This window comes from Taudactylus pleione, unplaced genomic scaffold, assembly GCF_031769625.1.
Source record: "Taudactylus pleione unplaced genomic scaffold, aTauple2 ptg000026l, whole genome shotgun sequence".
NCBI classification, from domain to species: domain Eukaryota; kingdom Metazoa; phylum Chordata; class Amphibia; order Anura; family Myobatrachidae; genus Taudactylus; species Taudactylus pleione.
The window spans coordinates 871,993-898,001 of NW_028284428.1; the positions used below are offsets into that span (position 1 = coordinate 871,993).

The 26,009-nt window shown below is 45.9% G+C and overlaps 1 protein-coding gene across 1 annotated transcript in view; it reads right to left on the bottom strand.

Annotated features, from left to right (window-relative positions):
• Positions 1 to 26,009, bottom strand: part of GRPR (gastrin releasing peptide receptor) — a 282,548-nt gene that overhangs the window by 85,900 nt on the left and 170,639 nt on the right. The window contains exon 2 of the mRNA XM_088451485.1: positions 16,777 to 17,128. Coding sequence (XP_088307611.1) covers positions 16,777 to 17,128 — 352 coding nt within the window. The remainder of the gene's footprint in view (positions 1 to 16,776; positions 17,129 to 26,009) is intronic.

Sequence of the window (26,009 nt, forward strand, 5' to 3'; positions counted from 1 at the left end):
GTCAGGCCATGTAAAATCAACTTTTACCCTGTTAAAGAATAAAAAATCTAAAGCTAAGTTAGCTTTGGAGAAACAAAAAATTGGCAATATGCCATTCACTACACGAAGTGGCAAGGAAAGGATAAGGCCTTACTGGTGGTTCTAGTTGTGATGAGTTAAGCCCTTCTGCTTGTAGGAGAGGTACAAAAATTTTTTCATTGTCTCCAAAAAGTCACAGATCCCCGAGGAGAGTCCAAGTGTGCCCGCGGTTGCCATGTGTGAGCCTGACCTTTCTAATACTGTACTTGAAGAGAATCCTCCTTCCACCATTTGTGTGCCCTAGGCAAATGTGGGGATGAGCAGCACAAGTCAACATGCTGACATAGAAATCGAGGATGCTTCAGTAGAATTGCACCTGGAGGATGAGGATATTTACGTAGTTGGCGATAACAACAAGGATGATGAGGATGTTGATGATGATGAGCATCTTCATGGTGAGGATGTTTGTGTAAAAACTGTAAATCAGGCAACAGTTGTTGCCCATGGTGGGAAAAAATATGAGATATGGTAAGAACTTACCTTTGTTATCTCTATTTCCACAAAGTCCATAGAGTTCCAAAGGATACCTTGGGGTATAGGTGTGATGTCAGTCATCGGGCACCATAGAGTTAAGCTTTCAGCCTCCCAGGATGCACTAGGGTACCCCTCCTATACCCCGCCCCGAGCCAAGGCACCTCAGTTAGTTACCAAGCCATAGGCCGGAGGAGGAGAAGGAAGAGAGAGAAAGAAGATCTGGATACACACAAGAATCACACTCTCACCAGAGGGAGACGGAAAAACCGGTGACCAGAACAAAGCCCATCTGCAGCACAGGTGCGACAGGGCGGGAGTCCTGTGGAACCCTATGGACTTCATAGAAATAGAGATAACAAAGGTAAGTTCTTACCATATCTCATATTTTCTACTACAGGGTCCATAGGGTATCCACAGGATACCTTGGGGATGTCCCAAAGCAGTATCCTTTAAGGGTGGGGATGCTCCTGTGCTGAAAGGAGAATCCGCCGCCCGAAGGAAGCATCTTGAGAGGCGAAGGTGTCAAACCTGTAATACCTCATGAAGGTATGGACAGAGGACCACGTAGCAGCCTTGCAGATCTGGACTGCAGAGGCACCACGTCGAGCTGCCCACGAAAGACCCACAGACCTAGTGGAATGAGCCTTCAAAGAAGGAGTAACCGGCAGACCTTCATGAAGATAAGCATCAGAAATAGCCATACGGATCCAGGCTGCCAAAGTTTGCTTTGAAGCAGGCCAACCCTTTTTACGGAAGCCATAGAGGACAAACAAGGCGTCCAACTTCCTAAACGAAGAAGTGCAGTCAAAATAAGTCCTTAAGGCCCGCACAACATCCAAAGTGGCCTCACTCACTGAAAGGCCAGGTGAGTTAAAGGCCGGAACAACTATTTCCTCGTTAACATGAAACTGGGAAACAACTTTGGGAAGAAATTCAGGCCGAGTGCGGAGCACTGCCCTGTTCCCATGAAAAATCAAGAAAGGGGGTCTACAAGAAAGAGCCCCTAAATCAGAAACATGTCTGGCCGAAGCAATGGCCAGAAGGAAAACAGTCTTAGCTGTTAGTCATTTAAGATCCACTGTGCCCAGTGGTTCAAACGGCGGTCCCTGGAGAGCCCTCAGGACCACAGCCAAATCCCAAGGCACCACAGGTGGAACAAAGGGCGGCTGAGTGCGGAGAACTTGCATAAAGGTGCGCACATCCGGGATTGTAGCAATCCTACGGTGAAACCAGACAGACAGGGCCGAAACCTGTACCTTCAATGAAGCAAGGCGAAGCCCATGATCTAGTCCCGCTTGTAGAAAGGCAAGTATCCGAGACAGACGAAACTCCCGCGGTGCATAACCTCTCGGTCGACGCCACTGGAAGAACGTATGCCACACGCGATGGTATATCCTCGCGGAAGACGGTTTCCGAGCTCGTAACATGGTACGCACTACAGAGCTGGAAAACCCCCTGGACCTCAACATGGCTATCTCAACAGCCACGCCGTCAAAGACAGCCGAGTCAGGTCTGGGTGAAGACAAGGACCCTGCGACAGAAGGTCCGGTCGTAGCGGCAACCGCAGAGGACTGTCCACGGATAGACCCTGAAAGTCTGAGAACCAGTGACGTCTGGGCCACGCGGGAGCTATCAACAGGAGCGTCCCTCCTTCCTGTTTGAATTTCCGGATTACCCGTGGATGAAGGGAAACCGGAGGAAACAGGTAAGCAAACCGGAACGTCCACCGGACGGACAGAGCATCCACCAGACGCCTCTTCGGCTCTTGTGCGAGACCCGTACACCGGCAACTTGTTGTTGTGCCGGGACGCCATGAGGTCGATCCCTGGAAGACCCCACTTGTCCATCAGCAGTTGAAAAATGTCCGGGTGCAGGGACCATTCCCCCGGATGAACGTCCTGGTGACTGAGAAAGTCCGCCTCCCAATTTAGCACTCCCGGGATGAAGACCGCTGATATGGCCGCCCATACCAGGATCCGAGACACCTCTACGAGAGCCGCCCGACTTCGGGTTCCTCCTTGCCGGTTTATGTAGGCCACGGTGGTAGTGTTGTCCGACTGGACCTGCACTGGGCGACCCTGGAGAGCCCGATGTGCCTGCTGGAGAGCATTGAAGACCGCACGGAGTTCCAAGATATTTATTGGAAGTTCCGCTTTTGTCGGAGTCCACCTGCCCTGGAACAAGTGTGGACCCGAAACTGCTCCCCAGCCCCGAAGACTGGCGTCCGTTGTCAACAGGACCCAATTTGGTACCCAGAACGGACGTCCCTTGCTGAGATGGGTCGCCTGCAACCACCAGGCAAGGGACAGGCGAACCTCCGGGGTGAGCACTATCATCTGGGACTTTAGAGACTGAGGCAGCCCATTCCACTTGGACAGGATCAGGTGCTGCAGAGGTCTGGAGTGAAACTGGGCATATTCCATCATGTCGAACACCGACACCATGGAGCCCAGTAACCTCATCGCCGAGTGTAGAGACACCCGACGGCTGTGCAGACAACTGCGCACCCTCGACTGTAAAGCAGAGATCTTTTCCCCCGTCACAAAGATCCTTTGCTGTCCCGAGTCCAATAAGACTCCGAGGTGCAGAATCCGCCGAGATGGGATTAGAGTGGACTTCTGCCAGTTTATCAACCAGCCGTGCCGTTGCAGTAGCGCAATGGTCAGGTCCAAGTGGCGCAGAAGGAGCTCCGGAGATCCTGCCACTAATAAAAGGTCGTCCAAGTACGGCAACATGCGGACTCCCTGCAGCCGCAGAGAAGCCGCCATGACCGCCATCACCTTGGTGAACACACGCGGTGCTGTCGCCAGGCCAAAAGGCAACGCCCAAAACTGAAAGTGGTCGCTGCGGATTGCAAACCTGAGGAACTGTTGATGGCGCAAAAGAATAGGGACATGCAGGTAAGCGTCCTGTATGTCCAATGACACCATGTAGTCCCCAGGTTCCAGCGCCAGAATAATGGACCGTAGGGTCTCCATCCGAAACTTCGGCACCCGCAAAGACTTGTTGAGAGCTTTGAGGTTGAGAATCGGACGATACGACCCATTGGGTTTCTGCACCAAAAAGAGATTGGAATATAAACCCTGGCCCCTCTGGGAGAATGGAACAGGCACTATAACTCCAGCCTGGAGCATAGTGTGCAAGACGTTCCACAGCTCCGTGGCCTTGTTCCGGTCTGATGGTAGACCCGTGGTGAAAAATCGAGCCGGGGGTCTGTGCCGGAAAGAGAGGCCATACCCGTGGGAGACCACCTCGAGAACCCAAGTGTCTGTCGTGGTGACCGACCAACACTGGGCGAACTGCAGCAGGCGGCCTCCCACTTTGGGATCCCCCAAAGGGAGGCCCGGACCGTCAGGCCGCAGGCTTGTCATCTGGCTTAGGGGCCGGACGTCTGGTACTCCATGCCTGCTTCCGGGGCTTGGCCGATTTCTTGGGACCAGCCTGTCGGGGAAAAGACTGTGGTTTGGGCCTGCCCTGGGCCCTATAAGACCGAAAGGACGATGTTCCTGAACCAGAAGGAACAGCGGCCGCTCTGCTGCGGTCCGCTGTCCCAGGGGGGTAGTGGAAGCGCAGGTTATATACCTGGCTCCACGCTGCAGCCAGTCCCCAGGGAGCCCCCTGCCTGGGGACTCTAGAACATGTAACAGCGGGGACCCACCGCGGGACCCCGCTGCTTACCTTGCTGTCCCCCTTGATTCCGGCCATGGTCCGGAACATCTGGGGTCACCGCTAGCTGTGACACATCACACCTATACCCCAAGGTATCCTGTGGATACCCTATGGACCCTGAAGTAGAAATCCCATTGTTGCCATGCCTGGGCAAAGGACCAAAAAATCCACTTCTCATGTGTGGAATTATTTCCACCCAAATCCAAACAACCTATGCCAGGCCATTTGTAACCGTTGCCATGTAACAGTGAGTAGAGAACCTCCTCCCTGTTACAACGCATTCATCAAATTGGAAATGGTATTTCAAATTCTGAAACTTTGGGGGAAAAAACGAACAACATCCAGTCCAGTATCACTTAGCTGCTCCCTTCTATCTGGATCCAAGCGCCTGCAATCTCCACCAACACCTGCATCATCATCAACATCCTCATTCATGATCAGAAGTAGTCCTGCATCCAATTCCATAAGAATAACTGACTCCTCTCCTATCCAAGGTTCCTCAGTAGGATCCTTGAGTGCTACACCTGTTGTTGATGCTGCTGCTGGGGGTGGATCTTCATCCCAGAAAGGGACCAAGAAGACTACTACTAGTAGTAATTAAAAAAACAATTGACTATTAAACAGTCCTTTGACAGAGGAAGTAAGTATAACAGCTGTCACCCAGATTCACAGCGGATCACTGACGCCATGACAGCTGTGCTAGTATTAGATGGTGAAATAATAGAAAATGAGGATGATAGTGTGGAGGAGGCGCAAAAGGAGGATGAGGGGGAAATTTGTGTCCTATCTGACGCTAATGAGGATGTTGATGATGAGGATGTGGTTTGCTTAAATGAGCCACCAGTGGCAGCAGTTCTTGCTCATGATAAAAAGAAAGCCAGAAAAGCGATGTCTTGGATCTGGAATTATTTTAATCGAAATTCTGACAACAGTTGTGAAGGTATCAGTTACATTTGTAAAGCCAAAGTTAGCAGAGGAAGGGACGTTAACCATCTAGGCACCTCCCTCTTACGTCATTTGCAGCGAGTTCATGCAATTCGTTTAACAAAATTATAATAATTTGTAAATTAATAACAAGCAATCCAGTATCAGCAATTTGGACCAGCACATGCAAGCTCCACCGCCAATACCCTTATCATCAACCTCCTCCTTAATAATTCAAGGTAGTCCTTCCAAAAAATGTTTTGTGGGGGCCCAAACAAACCAAGGAGTTCAGCCACGAAAGTGTCAGTCCTAGTCGCTAAAGTGCTTAGTTTGTTAAACTGTGAATGTCCTTTTTAATATCCCACATAAGAGTGGGTGGGAGGGACAATTCCATCTTGCACATCTTTTCTTTACATTATGCACAATTTGGGGCATTGCCGACTGACATTATTATAGTTTATTAAACTGCCATCCTGTCTGCCGCTGCTGTGTGGCAATGTTTCATAGATGTCCTATATATTTTTAAATTGCCGTGTGTTTGTGCCGCTGCTCTGTTGCTTACTTTAACCAGCCAGCTCACTGCATCCTTTGGCCTATATTGGTGAAAAATAGTGAAATCAATATTGTGAGCTGTGAGGTGGTTAAAAATGCATGGAAATGCCTGAAAATAATTGTTATTAAGGTTAATAATACTGTAGGAACAAAAACAATCCCAAATGATGTGGTTTTAGCTGTTTATATCATATTTTTGAAAAAATACGGATCCAAAAAACAAAACACCAGTGATAAAGATCCAAAACCAGATATCAGATCCAAAACACAAGGAGATACAGATCCTAAACCAAAACACGGGGGTCGGCGCACAGCTCTAATTATATGACCGTTGGGACAAGGCAGATGCTTTAATGGTGGTGAAACTGTGCGCTAAGTGCTAGCGATCAATTAATCAGGTTCTGTGAAATGCAAAACAGGTGAAGTTCAACACCTACCAATACCTTTAAAAGTATTCAATAACTTGTATTAGTCTGACAATAGTATATACCAGAACAATCCAATAACGGGGAGTGTACACACTAAAAGTCTTATTATTATTATTATTATCCTTTATTTATATGGCGCCACAAGGGTACTGCAGTGCCATACATAGACAAATAAATACACAAGAAAACAGTTATTAACAGTACAAACAATGCAGGACAAATACATGAGTTATACATTGCTGCATAACACTTAAGTAAGCAGCATGGTGTCAGCAAGCAAGGGTTGGGTGCTTGAACAAAGGTCTTGAAGAAAGCCCTGAAATCAGCAGTCACATTAGCAGTATATGGAGTATCAGACTAAGAAAAATAATTACAGAGTCAGGGCTCGAGAACCATAATTGCCAGCCAATTCAGGGGATATGATCCAGAAAAGTTAGCAAACATTCTAGGGCATAAGAACCAGAAGCGTCATTGGCCAATGTCAGGGTCAAACACAATGAATTAGTCCAGCAGGAATGCTGGTTTAGAAAATCAAAGCTCAAGAATCTGTCAGCTACTGTATCTGCCAACAAGTTTTATACATATGGCTGGTCGCTATTTGCTGACATGTGTGACAAATTCACCTGGGAACATCACTAATGTGCCAAAGTGTGTGGGATGCCTTGTTCATTTATAGAAACACAAGGTACTTTGAACATGACAACACCAATGTGTAGATACTTCTGTTTGCCATAAACGTAATGTTCATACAGAAAAATATTGCCTCTGAGGGTACTTACCAACACTCCATCTTGGAGTAGCAATGTAAATGGAGGGCTTGGCCCTATCATACATACCAAGATGTCTGTAACACATAATATACATCTGGAGGAAAAGTGACAATATGTAGGACCTTCGATGAAACACTAGTCAGGGATTGTGCCAGCAAGGATCTATATATATACTACAAGGATTAATTCATTTTATAGGGAAATTACTGCTCCCATATCACCAGAGGACACATAGTGTATGCCTTATAAGGATCAGCATATTGTAAAACTGGAACAAATAAAAACCATTTTGAAAAAATCAAATAAAGCAGCAAACTATTGATGCCAATTTTAAGGACAAGACCCTTTTTGGATTAGAGCGGTATTTAGCGCCACAATAGAAGAATTATTTATTAATGAGATGTAAAGGAAGTGCTACAGTATGTGACTTTAAGGCATACTAACTGAGAATAGTTCAGAACTACAGAGATTTTACATGAATTCATTTTAGATCGTACAGAAAAAATGTTGTAACCCAGAAAAAGAAATCCTGTTTGCTCAGAAACACATTTTTCCAATTTAGTGTAAAGACCACTGAATAATACCCCTTTTACACCGGAGCTAAAACCCGGGTTTTTAAAGGGTTAACCCGGGCAGCTCCCTGGTGTAAAAGGGGAGAGGGTTGGATCGCCGGGTCGAGTGACCCGGCAATCCAACCCAGGTAACTAGCAGGGTTTAACACGGGCGTAGCCCGTGAAACCCTGCTATGGGAACAGCGCACTCCGGGTCACGAAGACCTGGAGTGCGCTGCTAGCCGGCCGATTGGCCCGGCTTCAGTGGCGCTTGGAGATGACGTCATCTCCAAGCGTCCACTTTCACTCCGCAAAAGCCGGGTCTATGCAGACCCGACTGCGGTGTGAGCGGCGCTGACTCGGGAATATCCCGAGTCAGCACCGGCAAAATTCCGGGTCTGATCCGGATAGGAACTTTGTTCCAACTCCGGGTCAGACCCGGAATTTAGGTGTAAAAGGGGTATTATAAACATTGAAGAGCAGATTATACATGAAGATGATGAGAAGAAGCATCTAATACCCCTTTCAGTCATACTGAGATTCTCGGGATTTTGGCTTACCTCGGCCAAATTTCCGGGATCTTGCAAATGCCCGGGTGCTGCTTGAGAATTTACTCCCAGGCTCCACAAAGCAGCTTGTGATTGGCCCAGGGTCGGCACCAGCGGCCCGCTGCCCTCGATTCACTGGCGGTAGCAGCTGGCCTGTCCCTCGCTATTCACCGGAGGTAGCAGCGGGTCCTCCCCCTGTTGTCACCACTGGCAGCACTGACAGCAGCGCCCCCCAGTCCTCAGCACAATCAGGGAGACTGCTCTTCTCTATCATGACACTTGCTGCATATGGGGGGAGAGGGGCTGGGGAGAGAGAGAGGGAGTAGGGGCAGATATTTTCAGTGACCTGTCCCTCTGTCACTTTTCTCACCTGTCTCTCTGCCACTTCCACCAACTGTCCCCCTGCACCTTTCACCAGCTGTTCCTATGTAAAACAATGAAAAACCCAGCTAATTTCTGAAAGGGGTCTGTCTGGGAATTTCCCGGGGCTTAGCTGTAGTGTGAAAGGGACATCTCGACCAAATACCCGTAATTTTGCACAGGAGAAATTTCCGGGTCTGAGCAGGAAATTTCCCGGGTCATATGTCTGAAAGGGGTATAAGCAAAAAAATCATAAATGCAATAAAGACAATTATATACTTGTATAGAAGAGCTCTAAAACTCTATAAAAATTGCTGGCATGTTGCAGATGCCAAAAGGCATCACCAGATCCTTATCATGATCATACCTAGTATTGAATAAAGATTTCCACAGCTCACCTTCAAGCACAGCAGATATAAAAGTATATGCACACTTATTGACATTGCAGGTTTTTGTGAAGCCTGAAAGCCTGAAATTAAGCTAAATCCTTTCTGAAACCAACAATATGACAAGTGAAAACCAAATAGACACCTGTTTCGGTCGTTAGGCTGTGGGTTTACACCCATAGCTCTAACGACCGCTAGGGTGATGGTCGCGATGGTCATAGACCATCGCGACCATCGGGGCTTACAACGAGACCCTAGGGTAGGGTCTCACTTGTCGTAAGCCCCGGAGAGCTTCTAGTGATGTCAGTGGGGCCTCCCCCAAACGGCAGGTGTTCCCATGGGAACGCCTCCATTTGGGCTGCCACCCCCCCGGCCCACCTTCCAAACGGGGCGAGCTGTCAATCAACATCGACAGCTCGCTCCCTCGTGCGCATGCGCACTGGACAACCATCGAGCCGGCCGTGCGGTCGTAGACCGTACGGCCGCTTCTGAATGAAACCCAATATGCATTCTGCAGCTCTCCACATGCTCCTTTATATGCCATCACACACAGTCCCCACATGCCCTTTTTTATGCCATCAAACAGAGGACCTCATTCAGAGTCGGGTGTAAGTGGCTGCTCGGACGCATCCAATGTTTCCAAACCATGCATGCGTTACCTTGCGATCCAAACTGCTGTCAATCGTACGGCTTACGAGCAGGAAGTGGCTTCCGAGAGTTGATTGACATGAAAGGCCGTTTGTAGGTGTTGACAGGGGTGGTGGTCTAAAAACGTAGGTGTTCCTCACCGTTTTCAGGGTGTTTCAGGTGCGTACATAAATTTCCTGCTACGACCGACATGGAAGGCTGGAAGTTGTAAAACGTCACTCTGCGAGCAGGTTCGAGGCCTGGCTGATCGTACAGCTTGAGGTTGGGTATGTGCTCTCTCAAGCCCCAGAGTACAATCGATACTATCAAATGTGACTGATGTTATGTTTGATGTTTCTATTTTGAGCAACACAATGCAAGCAGCTAATAATCGTTTGTTGTAGCTAATAACACTTCTACATGCAGGGCCAGCCCTAGCCCAAATTTTTTTGTAAGCGAGTATATGTTTTGGCACCCCCCTATGCAGTGCCCCTTTTACAGTGCCCCCGGTAGTGGTCCCCCCTGTGCAGTGCCCCTTGTGCCCCAGTAGTACTCCCCCCCTATGCAGTGCCCCAAGTAGTGGTACCCTCTATGCACTGCCCTTTATATAGTGCCCCCAGTAGTGGTCCCCCCCCTTGTAGTGCCCCTAGTAGTAGTCCCCCCTCTTGTAGTGCCCCCAGTAGTAATCCCCCCCTTGTAGTGCCCCCAGTAGTAATATCCCCATTGTAGTGCCCCCAGTAGTGTTTCCTCCCCTTGTAGTGCCCCCAGTAGAATTCCCCCCCTGTAGTGCCCCCAGTAGTATTCCCCCCCTGTAGTGCCCCCAGTAGTATTTCCCCCCTGTAGTGCCCCCAGTAGTAATCTCCCCTTGTAGTGCTCCCAGTAGTAGCCCCCCCTTGTAGTGCCCCCAGTAGTAGCCCCCACCCTGTAGTGCTCCCAGTAGTAGCCCCCCTGTAGTTCTCCCAGTAGTAGTCCCCCCTGTAGTGCCCCCAGTAGTAATCCACCTTCCTTCCCCCCAGTAGTAATCCCCCCTTGTAGTGCCCCCAGTAGTAATCCCCCCTTGTAGTACCCCCAGTAGTGTTCCCCCCCTTGTAGTGCCCCCAGTAGTACTCCCCCCCTGTAGTGCCCCCAGTAGTAATCCCCCCTGTAGTGCCCCAGTAGTATTCCCCTCCATAGTGCCCCCAGTAGTAGCCCCCCCTGTAGTGCCCCAAGTAGTAATCTCCCCTTGTAATGCGCCCCCCTTGTATTGCACCCAGTAGTAGCCCCCACCCTGTAGTGCTCCCAGTAGTAGCCCCCCCTGTAGTGCCCCCAGTAGTAATCCACCTTCCTTCCCCCCAGTAGTAATCCCCCCCTTGTAGTGCCCCCAGTAGTAATCCACCTTCCTCCCCCCCCAGAAGAGACGTAATAATAAAAAAAACAAAAACACTTACCTGAAACCCGCTCCTGCTCCCACCGCCGATATCAGCTCCTCCGTCCGCCGCTTTGCATTATGGGAGTGATGTCACATCATGACGTCACTCCCATTACCCACTGCGGGAGCCGGAAGATGTCCAGCTCTGGCAGTGGGAGCAGCAGCCGATGAGAGTCTGTCTGACCTCATCAGCCTCTAACCTGATACTATTCATTTACAGTACTTCTCCAATGCATTGACTAACATAGACATTTCTACAAAGGTTAAAACTAGAGATGTTTCAGGTTAAAGGAAAAGTTTACCCAAGCTTGCAATGCTGAAAGGTAACTGTTACACGCATAGCCCCCCAGAACTTGGCTTGGATTACCAACCATTTCGAATCTGTGTTTAAGTATGACGCTCATCACCAGTCTGTTATATGCCTATACTCAAATAGGTATTCACTGAATAATTTGGTGGGGAATGGTGAGAGTATGTGGGAGGGAGGGTTTGTTCAAAACTAATAAAATACACATGAATAGCAATCACATTCAAACTTAAGTAGAATTTGCAAAAGAACAACCGAAACAGAACCAAAAAAACCCCCATCTAACTAAAAACACAACAAAAAATAGATGTTGTGAATTTCAGACTGCCCGCCCAGGGCAATCCCAGACAGGTGGTAACCCTAAGATGATGTCATTGTTGAAAAGCACAACTCTGGAGAGGCATATACTGTAATTACAAATGTATTACAGTACATGTACCATGGATCAATTTGAAGACAGTCTTCAATAAGTGGAGAAAATGTGAGAAAACAGGTACATTACCAAGCTCCCTCTAAAGTTAATGACAGGAGAAGGAATAAACTCAGGAGGGAGGCTACCAAGTTGTCTATGGCACTTGGTCACTCCCGGCATGTGATAACAATCTCCCGTATTCTGAATGTCTGTGTATTGGGTGAGTTGGCGAGTTTGAAGACATACAGTGGGCGGGATATACACAGCATCGTATCTGCGATGCGGTACATCCTGCCTGTCTTCGGGGACATACCATGGTTCATTACTCCGGTATGTACCAAAAATATTGCAAAGGACAGCTCTCCCGATAAGAGCTGTCCTTTGCGATGGCTCTGGACAGGGGGACTTCCGGGTTTAACACCCAGAGGTCCCTCTGGTGTCCTTCTGCGCATGTGATGGGAGGGATCCAAGGGGGACTGTCCCGATAAAAAGCCCATAGGCTTCTATAGGGTAGCGTTACCCACCAGGACGTCCAGTATCTCCAAAAAAAGAACATCCAAGCATGTCTACATTTTGCAAAACAATGGCGAACCTGCAAATTTAAAGCAACAATAATTTTATGTGCAAAAATGCTTTGCATTAATATTATTGCTGCTGTAAATTTTCAGGTCATACACATCGACAAATTAACCGTTGCTTCGTAAATCTAGCCTCTGGTGTGTTAACATGATACAGACTTATCAAAAAAGACTATTATAATATTAGCAAAATGTCCTTCAACTAAGTATTAGTTTAGGTGTATGCTTACTTATATAACTTATGTAACCATGGTATTGTACAGTAGTGTATTTTTTTTATATTCTAAAAGTGTCTATTTGCTTTTCAATTGAACTGTGTAGATGTCAAGCTGCAGCGCAGTACAAAATTCAAATAGGGGAGCCACACCAACTGCCCTTCCAAACGCTGCCAAATATCGCCAGCTGGGACTCACAGGAAGTTGGTGTGGCTCTCCTACTTGAATTGTGTACTGCGCTGCAGCCGCACCTTTGGAGCCGCCACTGCACCCAATGGTCTGTTTCCCATACCTCATGCTGGAGATCTGAACAAATTCCTAATGCTGAAAGTCCAAATGCTTGTTTATAAGTAGAATGAGAAAGTAGAATGTTTATTTTGTGTTTATTTATTCTTATTTTATACATGTACTGTATGTACAAATGAACACTATGTAATTCCCTGTACAAGCAGGATGTGAATATAAGAAATGCTGTGACCGATACTGGATTACAATCAGAGCATGTAGAGTACATATGTTTGGTGGACTGATTAAATGATAAACATGATACATAGGTCATCATTCTGAGTGGTAGCATGAACCCCCAAGGAATCAACACTGATGAAAGGCATAGGAATACTGGCCCTGATTCAGAGCCGGATGCTCTGACCAGAGCGCTCGCTCTGAATCAGGGCCCACCTCCATTAATATGGAGCGTCCTCCTGGACGCTCGTATAGCTGTGGGTCACCACCCACAGCATATACGAGCGTGCAGGATGATGGTCGCGATGGTCCTGACCATCGCGACCATCGAAACTGCGAGCAAAAGCCTGCGGTTGGGTTTTTCAACCGCAAGGCCAGGAGTGATTTTGGCTCTATCAGAGCCAAAATCACTCCCACTGACATCACTAGTGATGTCAGTGGGGCCGGCTTCAGACGGTAGGCGTTCCCTTGGGAACGCCTCCGTCTGGCAGGCACGTCCCCGGCATGCCCACCAAAGGGGGCGTGCTGTCAGTCACCATCGACAGCACGCCCCCTTTGAGGAGACACTCTGAGCGAAGGAAAGTCCTTCGCTCGTCGGGTCTCGCGCATGCGCACGACGGAGCTCCCTCCGTCGTGCACATGCGCAGTGGGGACCATCGACCCACTTGCAGGCGGACAGCCGCTCGCGAGTGGGTCTGAATGAGGGCCACTGCTAATTACAAAAGCAACTTGGACTGTGCAATCTAGACCCATTCTGACACCTGTACATGTACTTTGACTGTAACTAAGTTGTTACATTGTACCATTATTATTATTTTTTTTTCCTTTGGGGGGGGGTTACTATGTATTTTTCTTAACATACTGTATGTTATCATGGGGATTCATTTGGCTGTGCATGTTACACAGTGGAGCAGTGGCGTAACTAGGGTATTTGGAGCCCAGGGCAAATTTGAAAAGGGAGCCCCCCCCATGTGCGCGCGCCAAAAAATGGGCGTGGTCACTTAAAAATGGGGCGTGTCAACATGACACACCCCTTTATTTTCAAACTTAACATTCCAATCCATATGCACCTTAACCCCAGTAGTACCCCCAGTATGCAGTTGTGGTCCCTCTCATGCAGGCCCATAGTAGTGCCCCTTATACAGTATCCCCAGTAGTGGTCCCTCTTATACAGCCCCCAATTAGTTCCCCTTACTCAGTCCCCCCAGTAGTGGCGCCCCAAATGCAGTGCCCCACGTAGTGTTCCCCCTTATGCAGTGCCCCCAGTAGCAGTCCCCACAATGCTGTGCGCCCAGTAGCGGTATCCCCTTATGCAGTGCCCTTTTATATAGTGCCCCCAACAGTAGTCCCCCCCATGCAGTTTTCCCAGTAGTGGTCCCCTTATGCAGGCACCCTGTAGTGATCCCCCCTATCTAGTGCCCCCTGTAGTGGTCCCCGCAGTGCCCCTTATATAGTGCCCCCAGCAGTAGTGTCCCCCCCTCTCATGCAGTGCCCCCAGTAGTGGTCCCCCTGATGCAGGCTCCCAGTAGTGACCCCCCCCTATCCAGTGGTCCCTGTAGTGGCCCTTCCTATTATTGCCCCCATCAGTGGTCCCCCGAGTGCAGTGCCTCTAGTAATACTAGGCCCCTTTTAGAATGCCCCCAGTGGTAGTCCCCCCCCAAGTAGTAGTCCCCAGTAGAGTAGCCCCCCCCCCCCGTAGAGGTCCTCCCAATGGCACCCCCAGTTGATGTCCCCCCCCAGTAGATGTCCCCCCCAGTAGTAGCCAACCCCTCCCCCGTTGTGCAGATAGGTTTAAAAATAAATAAATATAAAAATATACTTACCTGATTCCACGCTGCTCCTGTCCGCGATGCCGCTCCCGCCCTCCAGTCCGCCCGGGCTGGCGCGCTCAGCATTATGGGACTGACGTCATGACGTCAGTCCCATTACCCACTGCAGGAGCCGGACGGAAGTCCGGCTCTTGCAGTGGGTGCTGCAGCAGTCAATGAGAGTCTATCTGACTCTCATTGGCTGCTGTTTAACACACGCATCGCCGCCAGCGCTGGCGGCGATGCGAGTGTTATGCACAGCCTGAGCCCGCCTCCTGGCGCTATTGGGCAAGCGCTCAGGGGGAGGGAACGGGCTTAGGCGTGCAGCACAGGACCGGCGCTGGAAGCCTAGCGCCGGTCCTGTGCAAATGTGTAGCGCTGACCGCACTCATTGCGGTCGGCGCTACACTGGCTATCTAGGGCGGGCGGGCCGGTACCGTGGCCGGCGGTGCCCCCCCGCGCCGCCGGTCCATCGGCGCCCAGGGCATGAACCCCGCTCGCCCTGCCCTAGTTACGCCACTGCAGTGGAGTGTTCACATAATGCAGCACAGGTGACATCTACAATAACTTTAGGTACTGTCTACCATTAGCCCACTGATAAATGAATGCAGGACCCACAATAACACCATATACTCTCACTGGAGCATTATCGTTGAGCAACAGACTTGAGGCCTGATTCAGAGATGGACAGTATAGCACAGTCGCCAAGGAAGTGGCTGTGCAATACCGTCCAACTGAAATGCAAATGCAGCAGTAGGTGTTTGTAGGAAATAGACACCTTCTTGCTGCATCAGCAATCTGAGTGCAGCGTCCGTAGATACTGCCTTGGATCACCTTCGCTACCATTGTGACAATCAGTTCCTGCCTGTGAAACCAGTAAATCTGCATCCCCCAACGCAGACTCTGGCCTCGTTCCACCCGGAAAACGGGGATTACATGTTCCTGTTTCCGGGAACGCTGGCCAGCAAGCTCACGCTTCGCTTCCCAAGGCTGCGGCTTAGAGGATCTGCGAGCGAGATCGCAAGACGCATCCTGCGCATGCGCAGACCCCAAAATATCGGAGATATACGCAAACCATCGGTAAAACATCAGAGGTCTGGGCAGGTAGCAGAAAAGTACAGTAAAAAGTGGGCCAAAGTCAAAATCCATAGACAGACCAGGAACACTTATCATTTGTATGCTGACCAAGGCCTTGATTGGTCAGCAGAGTGATCATTTAGGTTCTCTGAATAATTAAAAAACAGAGAAAAGGAAGTAAACAACTGACTGAGCTAAAAGGCCAATGGGATTTTCATTTCTAGGTTTGATGTTTTTCAAGAAAGGTGTAAAAACTTAACTGAATACTGAAACTTTTTTATGTGCAGTCCACAGTTTTGTTGTGCCATTTTCTGCAAATTGGCATCATGTTAATATTGTAATCAATTCCATACTAAGGATTCAGATCCGCTCGCTAGATGCGTTCGCTCGCACCCAGCCTATGCAAATTCGGGTAAGTGACGGCAAGACAGGCGATCGCACGGCAGGGCATAAGCACACCCACTAAGTCTTGGCGTGCGATTGCTCTGTGTATGTAAACGCTCACCAGCCTGTCTTAAGACGCCCACTTGCGCACGTCATCTCCAGGAAGTGTATGCAACCATCGGTACATCGGTTACCATCAGATGCGATCACAGCGCTTGAGGTTGATTATACCGTGCCGCAAGCACTGCGATCACTTCAGTGTGAAATACAACCAGGTGACGTGTACTGTGACACTGCTTCTAAGTTATGCACGCCTCTGAAACGGCGCTGAGACGCTCAAGCACGCCTGCGTTCGCATGTCCACTCCCCCCGTTTCTAGCAGCCAGCCCGTCACCACCCACAAATGGCTTCCCCTGTCACTCACTTTGCTGGGCAATCAATGCGCAATGAGCGATCGCTTCCCGATCTCTCGGACTGGTTTGCGCACTGCGATGCATACGCATGCGCAGTTTGCAACAATCGGCCAGCTACGAGCGAACGCATCCTAGCGAGCGGGTCTGAATCAGGCCCTAAATTCGTGCAACTTGTATTAGTGGTTTATGTTTCTGAAGATCTGTAATTTCAATACATATTTTGCTATTACTTTTGATCTCTTCTGACCTATTACTGTATTGTATAAATCTATAGTGAGGGCAGAAATGTTTTATCTACTAGGTCAAATGAAAAGGTTTTTTGAAGAAAAAAAAATTAAACCATACCTGTCTTCTGACATGTACATTTCCTTCCACCGGCATGTTGTATGCACTGCGAATCAGATTTTTGGCAATGAAATAGTAATATACTGAAATAATGGAAAGTGGAATGACATAGAATATCAAAAAGGAAGTCATTGAATGTATTCTCGGATGCAATCCATCAGAGTGTGGGTACGGGGCACAGCTGACAAACGTTTTGTTGGTTTCTTTGTCATAAAATGGGTGTAAGTCCGAGAAAACGGCTTCCGGAATTGCTAGGGTCATGGACAATATCCAAATGAGTGCCGCTTTGATGCAGATCTTGGTTAGTGCATTGTTGGCTTGAATATCCATGGGTTTTACTATTGCTGTATACCTAGAATAAGAAACAAAACTGTGTGAGGATAACAAGTAAAAATTCAGGATATTCCTCCTATTTATGGTGTATATGGATTCACAGCTCGCTTTATAGATTATAGAGGTAATTTACTAATATGCAAAAATGTTCTCCCTAGTTCATGTTTACCTGTAAATAAACCTGTTTATTTGCCTGACACATACATTGGTCTACAAACCATATGCAGTAACTAGCCTGCCCAGATATCACATTTTTGTCTAGGCCAAATTTCCTGCACCATAATAACTGTATTCTGCCATAACAATAATTATTAGCATTGTTTCCACACATCCAGACCTGGTTACACCTATATTATGGGTATGAGAGACTGGCTGGGAGTACAGTACTCAAGTGAAAATAGCAGATCCGGGTAAAGACATCATGGAGCCCTAGGCAATGCTCTAGTTTGGACCTATTCTTGTTGAAAAAGCATAAACAAATGTTAGGGTAATCTGGGTTGTATAAGCAATGATCCTGCTATGAGAAAGACTAACAGCATCACTGCTACTGTATGCCTCCTATTATAAGTTTAAGGGGTATGCAGTCGGGAAGCCGACGGACCTACTCCCGACAGCCGGCTTCCCGACTGCTTTATCCCGGCGAGGGTTAAATGACAGGCATCTAAATCTAGACGCCTGTCATTTTACCGATGCCGGTAGACCAGCGCCCGGCATCCCGATCGAATTGATGCCGAGCGCGGACAGCCATGCGGGGGGGTTAGGTTTAGGGCTCCCGGGGAGGACTTAGGGTTAGGCACCCCCCCGGGGACTTAGGTTTAGGAGGCGGGGAAGGGGGGGTTAGGTCTAGGCACTTAGAGGGGGGATTAGGGTTAGGCACTTGGGGGGGAGGTTAGGGTTAGGCACCCCTAAGGAGGGTTAGGGTTAGGGGAGGGAATTAGGTTAGTGAATACTTACCTTAGGGATGATCAGGATTTTCACCCATGTCGGGCAGCCGCTGTCGGGATTCTAACCGCCGGACTTGCGTCCAGTGGTAAATCATACCGTTTCCCTTTAAGGTTATCTCCATCATTGAATAAGAATGTATATCTGCCAATATGTCTCATTCCAGCTTCATTAATGTCATCAATTGGTCATGAGAACAAAGGGACATTATTACAGGAGTATATTTTGTTTGTTTCAAATACACTTGGATGGTAAAAAACAACATTTAATTGAAAGTATAGAATGACTCCTGATAATTAGCAACTTCTAGGCATCTTTAATAAACAGCCATTTAGTAGGACAAAAGAGGCTCTGGGACCACTTAACAGAGAATACACCTTTAAAGATATGCCCCCCCCCAACAGACATACATACAGTACTGTACACACACGCATGCATGCACACTGACATGCATATCTATGTGCTGCATGTTAAAGTGGGTGTGACTGAACACAGTATGCACAAAATGGCATGAGACGTCTGTAGATTACCTTTCCTCTCATGCTCTGTCTATAATACTATATACAGGATGTAGACCAGCGGACGCAATGCCGCCAGTCTAAATCCCGACACTACTTGTCCGACATGGGACTTAAGATAGGCGGCGAAATACTGATGCCTATCTTAATCCCGACGCCGGAAAACCGACCCCCGCCATCCCGATCGTCGTGTACTGTGTAAGTATAACACTTAGTCTGGGGATGGGGGGTTAGGTTTAGGGACCCCCGTGGGGACTTAGGGGTAGGCACCCCCTGGGGGAAGGTTAAGTTTAGGCTAGGCGAATGGGGGGTTAGGGTCAGGCACCACTGGGGGAAGGTTAGGGTTAGCCACCCCCCCGGGAGGGTTAGGGTTAGGTTTAGGCACTAGGGGGGGAGGCTAGGGTTAGGCACCCTAAGGGAGGGTTAGGGTTAAGGGGGGAGAGGGGAGGGTTAGGATATATACCATCGGGCATCGGGATCTCCTACTGTCGGCCTTCCATTGTCGGGATTTGAACCGGCGGCTATTGACCCGTCGGTATTTCAATCCCATTCCCTGTATACAAAACATATTATTCTCATTAAATTATGCAAAGAACACAATAGCTGGGAATCATATTTTAATTTATGTGCAATTTCCTTTTACATGACAAATGACCTGTGGCCCTTAACTTTGTTTGTTTTTACTAAGCCATTGAAAACCACAACCCAAACAATAATCTGTTTATTTTTCCTAATATTAAAATGGATTTCTAGAAACTTTTTGAAATGCATTCTACTTATCCATTAGGTCTGGTTTGTCCTATTGCTATCCTGCTGCTTATTATATTATGTACTCTGATTTATTATTAGCGAGAGAATGAGAACCTAATATCCAGTTATATTTCAAATTATAGTTACAGAAAATGCTATTAGAATACATATTTTGGCTGTTTCATAAACTTTATTTTATCCAATTTTTCTTATCTTGTTAAATGGAAACCATAATAGCTAAAATACAATTGTTATCTCTGTATGAGAACAAAAGCAACATTCATGACAATACAGATCTAGAAATTACATGCAATTTTAGTGTAAATGAGTAAGACATTTCTAAGTTACCAGACACTGGAATTATATAATTTTTATCTTTCAATATATCATGACTGTTGTGTTTACTACCAAATGCATTTATTTATCATCTTAATAATATTTTTTTTCCTTTATGAATCCACTTTAATGTATAACTCATTCCCATTTTCATCCTGCTTACAACTACCATATCATTCCAGTTTTAAGGTGCATACACACGTAAAGATTTTCTGTCCAACTATCCAACTAGTTGATTGGTTGGAATGAAAATCTGGTAAAGTATGGGAGTAAATGATGATCAGCAATTTGCTCCTAAGGGCTCTATTTATTAACATTATTTTTACTAAAATAAAGTGAAAAAGAGTGTTTTCACACCCTTTTCACATTATTTTAGTATCACCTATAGTTATTACAGGACAATTGGAGTAGAATTCGTAAAATTCCGCGATCGCGGGGGCGGGGCTTAGCACCGGGGGTAGCAGCAATGGCCGGTCGGCGCATGCGCGGGGCACTAGTCACGGTATGTTTTTGCGAAAATATCGTGACTAGAGTGCGGAGGGGATTCGCAGGGAATGAGCTTTCTCGCAAGCTCTGTCCCTGCAAGGGATTTGTAGTAAATCCATGTGATATTGCCTGAATTCGCAATGCAAATTCAGTCGATAATATCACACTATAATCTGCATTACAAATGCGGATTGTAGTAAATAGAGCCCTAAATGCCAGAAAACAGATGAAAATGGTCGTCAGACAAGTTTGTTAAATGTTTGATCTATACAATTTATTCAAACAACAGTTTTTGTCCATTTTTCGGCATTTGGGAGCAAATTGCTGATGTCATTTGCTTTCATACCTTACCAGATTTTCATTCCAATCAATCAACTAGTTGGATGGTTGAACAGAAAATCTTTACGTGTGTACCCAGCTTTAGTCCCTAGGACAACTTAAGCAGAATAGACCCAAAAGGTTAAATTGGGAAATACAGGTGCATAATTTACCCATTGATTAGATGTACAGGTGTGTCCTTTCACATTTTTGCTGCAGTAGCGCCAAAAAGCATAGGGCGGCCCTTCGGGGCTAATTGTAAAGCCTCGGGAGATCCATTAGTGCCCGAACAATGTTCGGGGCTTTGGATACCACCCATAGATGTGACTTAGATGCATTTCAGCAAAGAAAACTTGCCCACCGCTAGCAGAGTTGCACGGGACCTAGCAGCTCACTCAACCAGGCAAGTCACGCTGTGTGTACCATATTGAGGCTAGATGTATGAGGACACATCTGTAGTCTCTAGCAAAGTGTAAACAATGTTAACTATACAAATGTAACACTGCAGCTTCAGGGCCTATTATTGCATTCAGCCTGCAGCTGGTGATATCCAGGAAGTTCTTGCTTTTATACTATATTAAAGAGACTGAGCAAAAGTTGAACAGGATTCCTGGTTAATGGTGCCCTACTCAACTGTACCTTACTAAGCTGCGTAGCTGTGGATGACTGTAATTATTGTATGCCAGTACAATCATGCCAATCACTCCTCTAAGCTTTGATGACAAGTGACAGTGCACATTGTTGGGACGTCACACCACAATTCACTATCTCTTATAACAGGAGGCAATTTTGACTACTTCCTATCGTACAGTATATTACATGTCCCATTAAAGAAGAATGGATGAACGAAAAAAAAAACTGAGCTGAAAAAAATATGTAAAGAAAAATATGTATAATTGTGTAGTTTGGAGCCAGGGGTAATATTTTACAAGCCTATGTCCTTGGGGTAGTTCTATATATGCAAGCTTAAAAACAAATGCAAAATAAGACAAACAATACTATTTGTTTTAGTAACCTATAAAAAATGTGGGGATCAATCATACATCCCAACTATCACTATATTGGCAGGACACTTTTTTTTTTCAATTGGATTTACATTATCATTAACAGTTAGGGAGTTAGCAATTCAGTGTATTGGAAGCACTACACATGCCCCCATGATGATGCAAGACCATGCCCTGTGTGACATATAACAAACTCGATTAACACGATTTGCAGCAACATTCTCATTGCTATCCAGTTCTGACAACTAAATGGGTATGGATTATTGAGGGCAACATACTGTAGAGGCCAATAAACAATACCAGGGCCATAGCTAGGGTAGTGCGGCCGGTGCCATCGCACAGGGAACCACAGGTCAGGGGGCGCTATTTTAGCCTGTCAAATTTCTGTTTATTATCATTCTTGCTTGTAGCTTCCTCTTATTTCATCCCCAGCATCTCCTGGCCTCCCCTATCTCTTCCCTGGCTCTTCCCCGTAAAGCCATGGCCCTTTTTTGGGTGCATTATGTCCCTTTGAAAAATGAGGGGGGCATCAATGCTCTTCTGGCACAGGGCACCAAAAAGTCTAGTTACGGCTCTGAACAATATATATTGTAAAGTACCAGAGCAAACAATACAGAGAGCATCTTAACAAACCATATACAATACAGAACATTCTAGTGACCTCTATATAATCTAGAGAACATTTAGTGACCTCTATACAACACAATAAGCATTTTGTGACCTCTATATAAAACAGAGAGTATTATAACAACTGCTATACAATACAGAGATAATTATAGTAAATATAAAAATAAAGAGCACTATAGTGACCTCTATAAAATACAGAGAGCACCATCATGACCATTAGGCGAAAACAATATACACTAATGACATACTATTTTATGCTAGCTCTGCAATGGAGGCCATTGTAAAATGCAGATCCACAAATCTCTGGTAACTTTAACATACAAACCACAGGCCAATGGGTGCTTTATAATGTACTATACAAACCTCAAATCTCTTGTGGCATAATAATTTAGAAATGCAGAGTCTAGAATTCTAATGGCTTTATAATACACCCTTTTCTCTGTTGGTGATGCAGACCACAGAGCTGTGATTGGCATATTCAGCCATTAACCATTTCCCAACCCCTACCCCTAGTAGTCCAATAAATATCATCTGTAGGCTTGTAACAATGGGCACTCTGGAGATAATGTAATACAAATTGTTAGGCTGGGTGCCAAAACATAAGTCAATATTTTAAGGAGAAAGAACAGCACTCCAAGTAGGTAAAATGCATAATCAAGCTGTGCACACCTTGATAATGGATCATATAAGAGCTTAAATATTGCTATTTATTTTACAAATATAGAATTACAATTACACATACAGGCAGGGATGGACTGAGGCTGTAGTTCAGCCCTGGCAGTCAGCCCTGTGTGCTCGCCTTAGGGCGCTCGTGAAGGGGGGATTGACGCGAGTCACGGAACCCTGGCCTCGTGGCACGTCCCGTTTCTTCCCAGCCCATCACTGCTGTGGCTGCCCTTCTCTCCACCCGATAACCTATATTCGGCGCCATGGAGTGGAGGGCAGGGGCGCTTCCACCCTCCTCGAGCCGGCCCTGTGGCATTTGTCAGAAGTGCCCGATGGCCAGTCCGGCCCTGCATACAGGTTTTAAAACATATATAATTTAACACACATTTCTATAGGACAGAAAACTCAAGTAAGAAACCTGAACCAGGTGTTATCAGTTATCATCTTCCCTGGAAAGATCTCACAAGGAATAAGTATCTCAGACAAAAATATGAATTGCATTCTCATAAATTCCTTTGTAGCATGTCCGACCATAAACCAGTAAACTTCATAACATATAGAGAAAGTAGTAATATATTACCATTTAGGATATCTTGTATTTCACTTAATCTGCCAAAATTACTTAAGGACTATGAATATACAAATAATAATTATATAAAGAAATTATGCTACGAGTATGCTACAGAAGAAATAACATGTACAGTACAATAGGATCCTTATGAGCTATTTTGATATGAAAGAAACAATGTAGTGTAGCATAATATGATGCCCAATATCTATATGATGATACTGTACAGCAGGGGTCTTCAAACTTGGCCCTCCAGATGCTGTGGAACTACACATCCCAGCATGCACTGCACATAGTTTTAGCATGCTGTTATATCAAAAAGGTGGCAGTGTATGCTGGGATGTGTAGTTCCACAGCAGCTGGAGGGCCAAGTTTGAAGACCCCTGCTGTACAGTATGTGGGAATGTTGAATTTCCTGAAACATCATATACATAAAGAATTGAATTTTTACTAATTTGTTATATATGCTGAACGGATGAAGTATGAATGAGAAAACCAGAACACTGCACATTGTAGATTGGCTGCTTATATAAATGCTGTTATTAACACATTAAGGTGCAAAACTTAATTGAATGCAGTATAAGAGAAGCTGATTGCAACTATTATTGTGAGGCCAAGGAATTCAAGCAAATACAGCCAATTACAGTATTTTCTGTGTTCTATTAAGCTAGTAGGACTTCCCAAGCATACAGATTTTTACTGTTGGAATATAGGGATATGTTTTTTTATTTGTGAAACAGTTATATTAAGCTCTGGACTTGAGGATTCAATTCATACATTTTCCTTGTGAAACTTTCCATAGGTGATAATAATTGACGTTACCTGGTCTCTTACTGTAATTTTTGTGTCCCGTAGAGAAATGTTTTTTTGATGTGTTTACTGTATTTTATATGTAATCCTGTATGTGTATATTTGTTTACAAGATTTTATATAGATATTTATATAAACCATATCTTGTTACGTGTAAAGCAGTTTCTAGTCACCTCTTAGATAATGGTTTAGTAGTTTACATTAGAAACACACTGTAATGAAAGTTTAATGGTAGCAGGTTTCTGCATGCTTTTGGGCACATTTTTTGACCTTTTACACACCCATTGGGTGATTATTATGGTCATCGGGGAACCAGACTTATGTTGTTACACCAATGAAGACATACAACGTGTACCTGTACTATTGAGTGCTGATCCCTCATATTGTCATGATAAGGTGATTATACTGTATATTGACTGGGCTATGATTAAATGATTTGCATCATCGGGTCTTACCATTGCTACTGATCGGGGGTGGGATTTGATGACGCAAATCGTCCCTCCCACCCATTCTATCCTGAACAATGATGGAAGGAGGGTCCAAAAAGTAGATATGTATAACTATTACTGATCACTGTATCCTCACACTTTTCAGAGTATTTGCTTGATTGGTTGAATATATGGATGGGTATTAAAGGGACATTTGAGGGGAGGAAGGTGGAAGATAAGTGTGGCCTCTTTACAGCATTTCTCAATCTCTATGACCAGGGGTTACAGATGCGATGTCTCCTTGTTACACCATTAGCAATAAGATTACCTATGACAGTGTGATTAAACAATCTGTCTCTACTATAGTACCTGTCACACTGCTAATGGTAACAATTTTAGTCTATTCATTCAATGGGACGGTATCCAATTAATTTGCCACGGCTAATTACCTCGCCCATGGCTATCCAATTAGCCCCGATGGCGGCACTTATCCAGAAATCAAATGCGTGATAAGAAGCCATTTGTCACCCGATCGCGGAAGTGAAAATACAAAACGGGGTTTAATTGGATACCACGGAAAAAAAATGGCGAAAACCCCCTGATTTTTGCGTCCGAAATTTTTTTACTGCTAATTGGATACCGGCCTATGTTTTTTGGGAATTCAATATGTTGTACACAGCTGTAAGTACATAAGAAGGATTCTGCAGCACTAGGGAAGCGTAGCAGGAAAAGGTTTCCTTCTAGTGTCCCTGTAAGTAAATATCTAACTGCTAATACAATAACAAGTGGAACAAATTAGGACATTCTTACACTTGTTTATATACAAACACTTGCAGTGCTTCCCTGTACTGTGCAAGTAGGGTACGGCTTTGAAACTTGATCTAAATTTAACAAAGCTATAAATAATGTTTGTACCTGCAACATGTTTGTTACTGTTAGGGAATGCAATATCGGTAGATAGAAAAACAAAAACATTAAGGTTATTTCCAAATAAATCTTTACATGAAAATGGTAGATATTCAAGAACCGGAATAGAGGAAAACCTCAAGCAAATGCTCTTTTGTGACACTGTGCTCCAGTCCTAAACTAATGCAGCCCGCCCCTGCTCAGAACAAGATCTATTGTTCCTAATGTGTCTGTGGGGGGCATTGCCCCTAATTCCTGGTTTGCACAGGCCCCTCAGACTGGCCTTGGCTAAGGTAGAACTGTAGTCACACATCCTCTTTCAGCACCCCTGGATATACGAGGAGTGGCTACTAAATAATGTGACTGATGCTATAATTTATATTTATTTATATTAAGTACTGTACATTTGATCTTTTTTCCCTTTCTATGTACTCCCCTTCTGCATCCATACACCGCTGCATTCTTTTTTTCCACTGGTCAAAGCCATGCTGTAACTCATTGTCTGTCAGATGTCTCAACAGCGCCATCGTTTTCTTCTTTA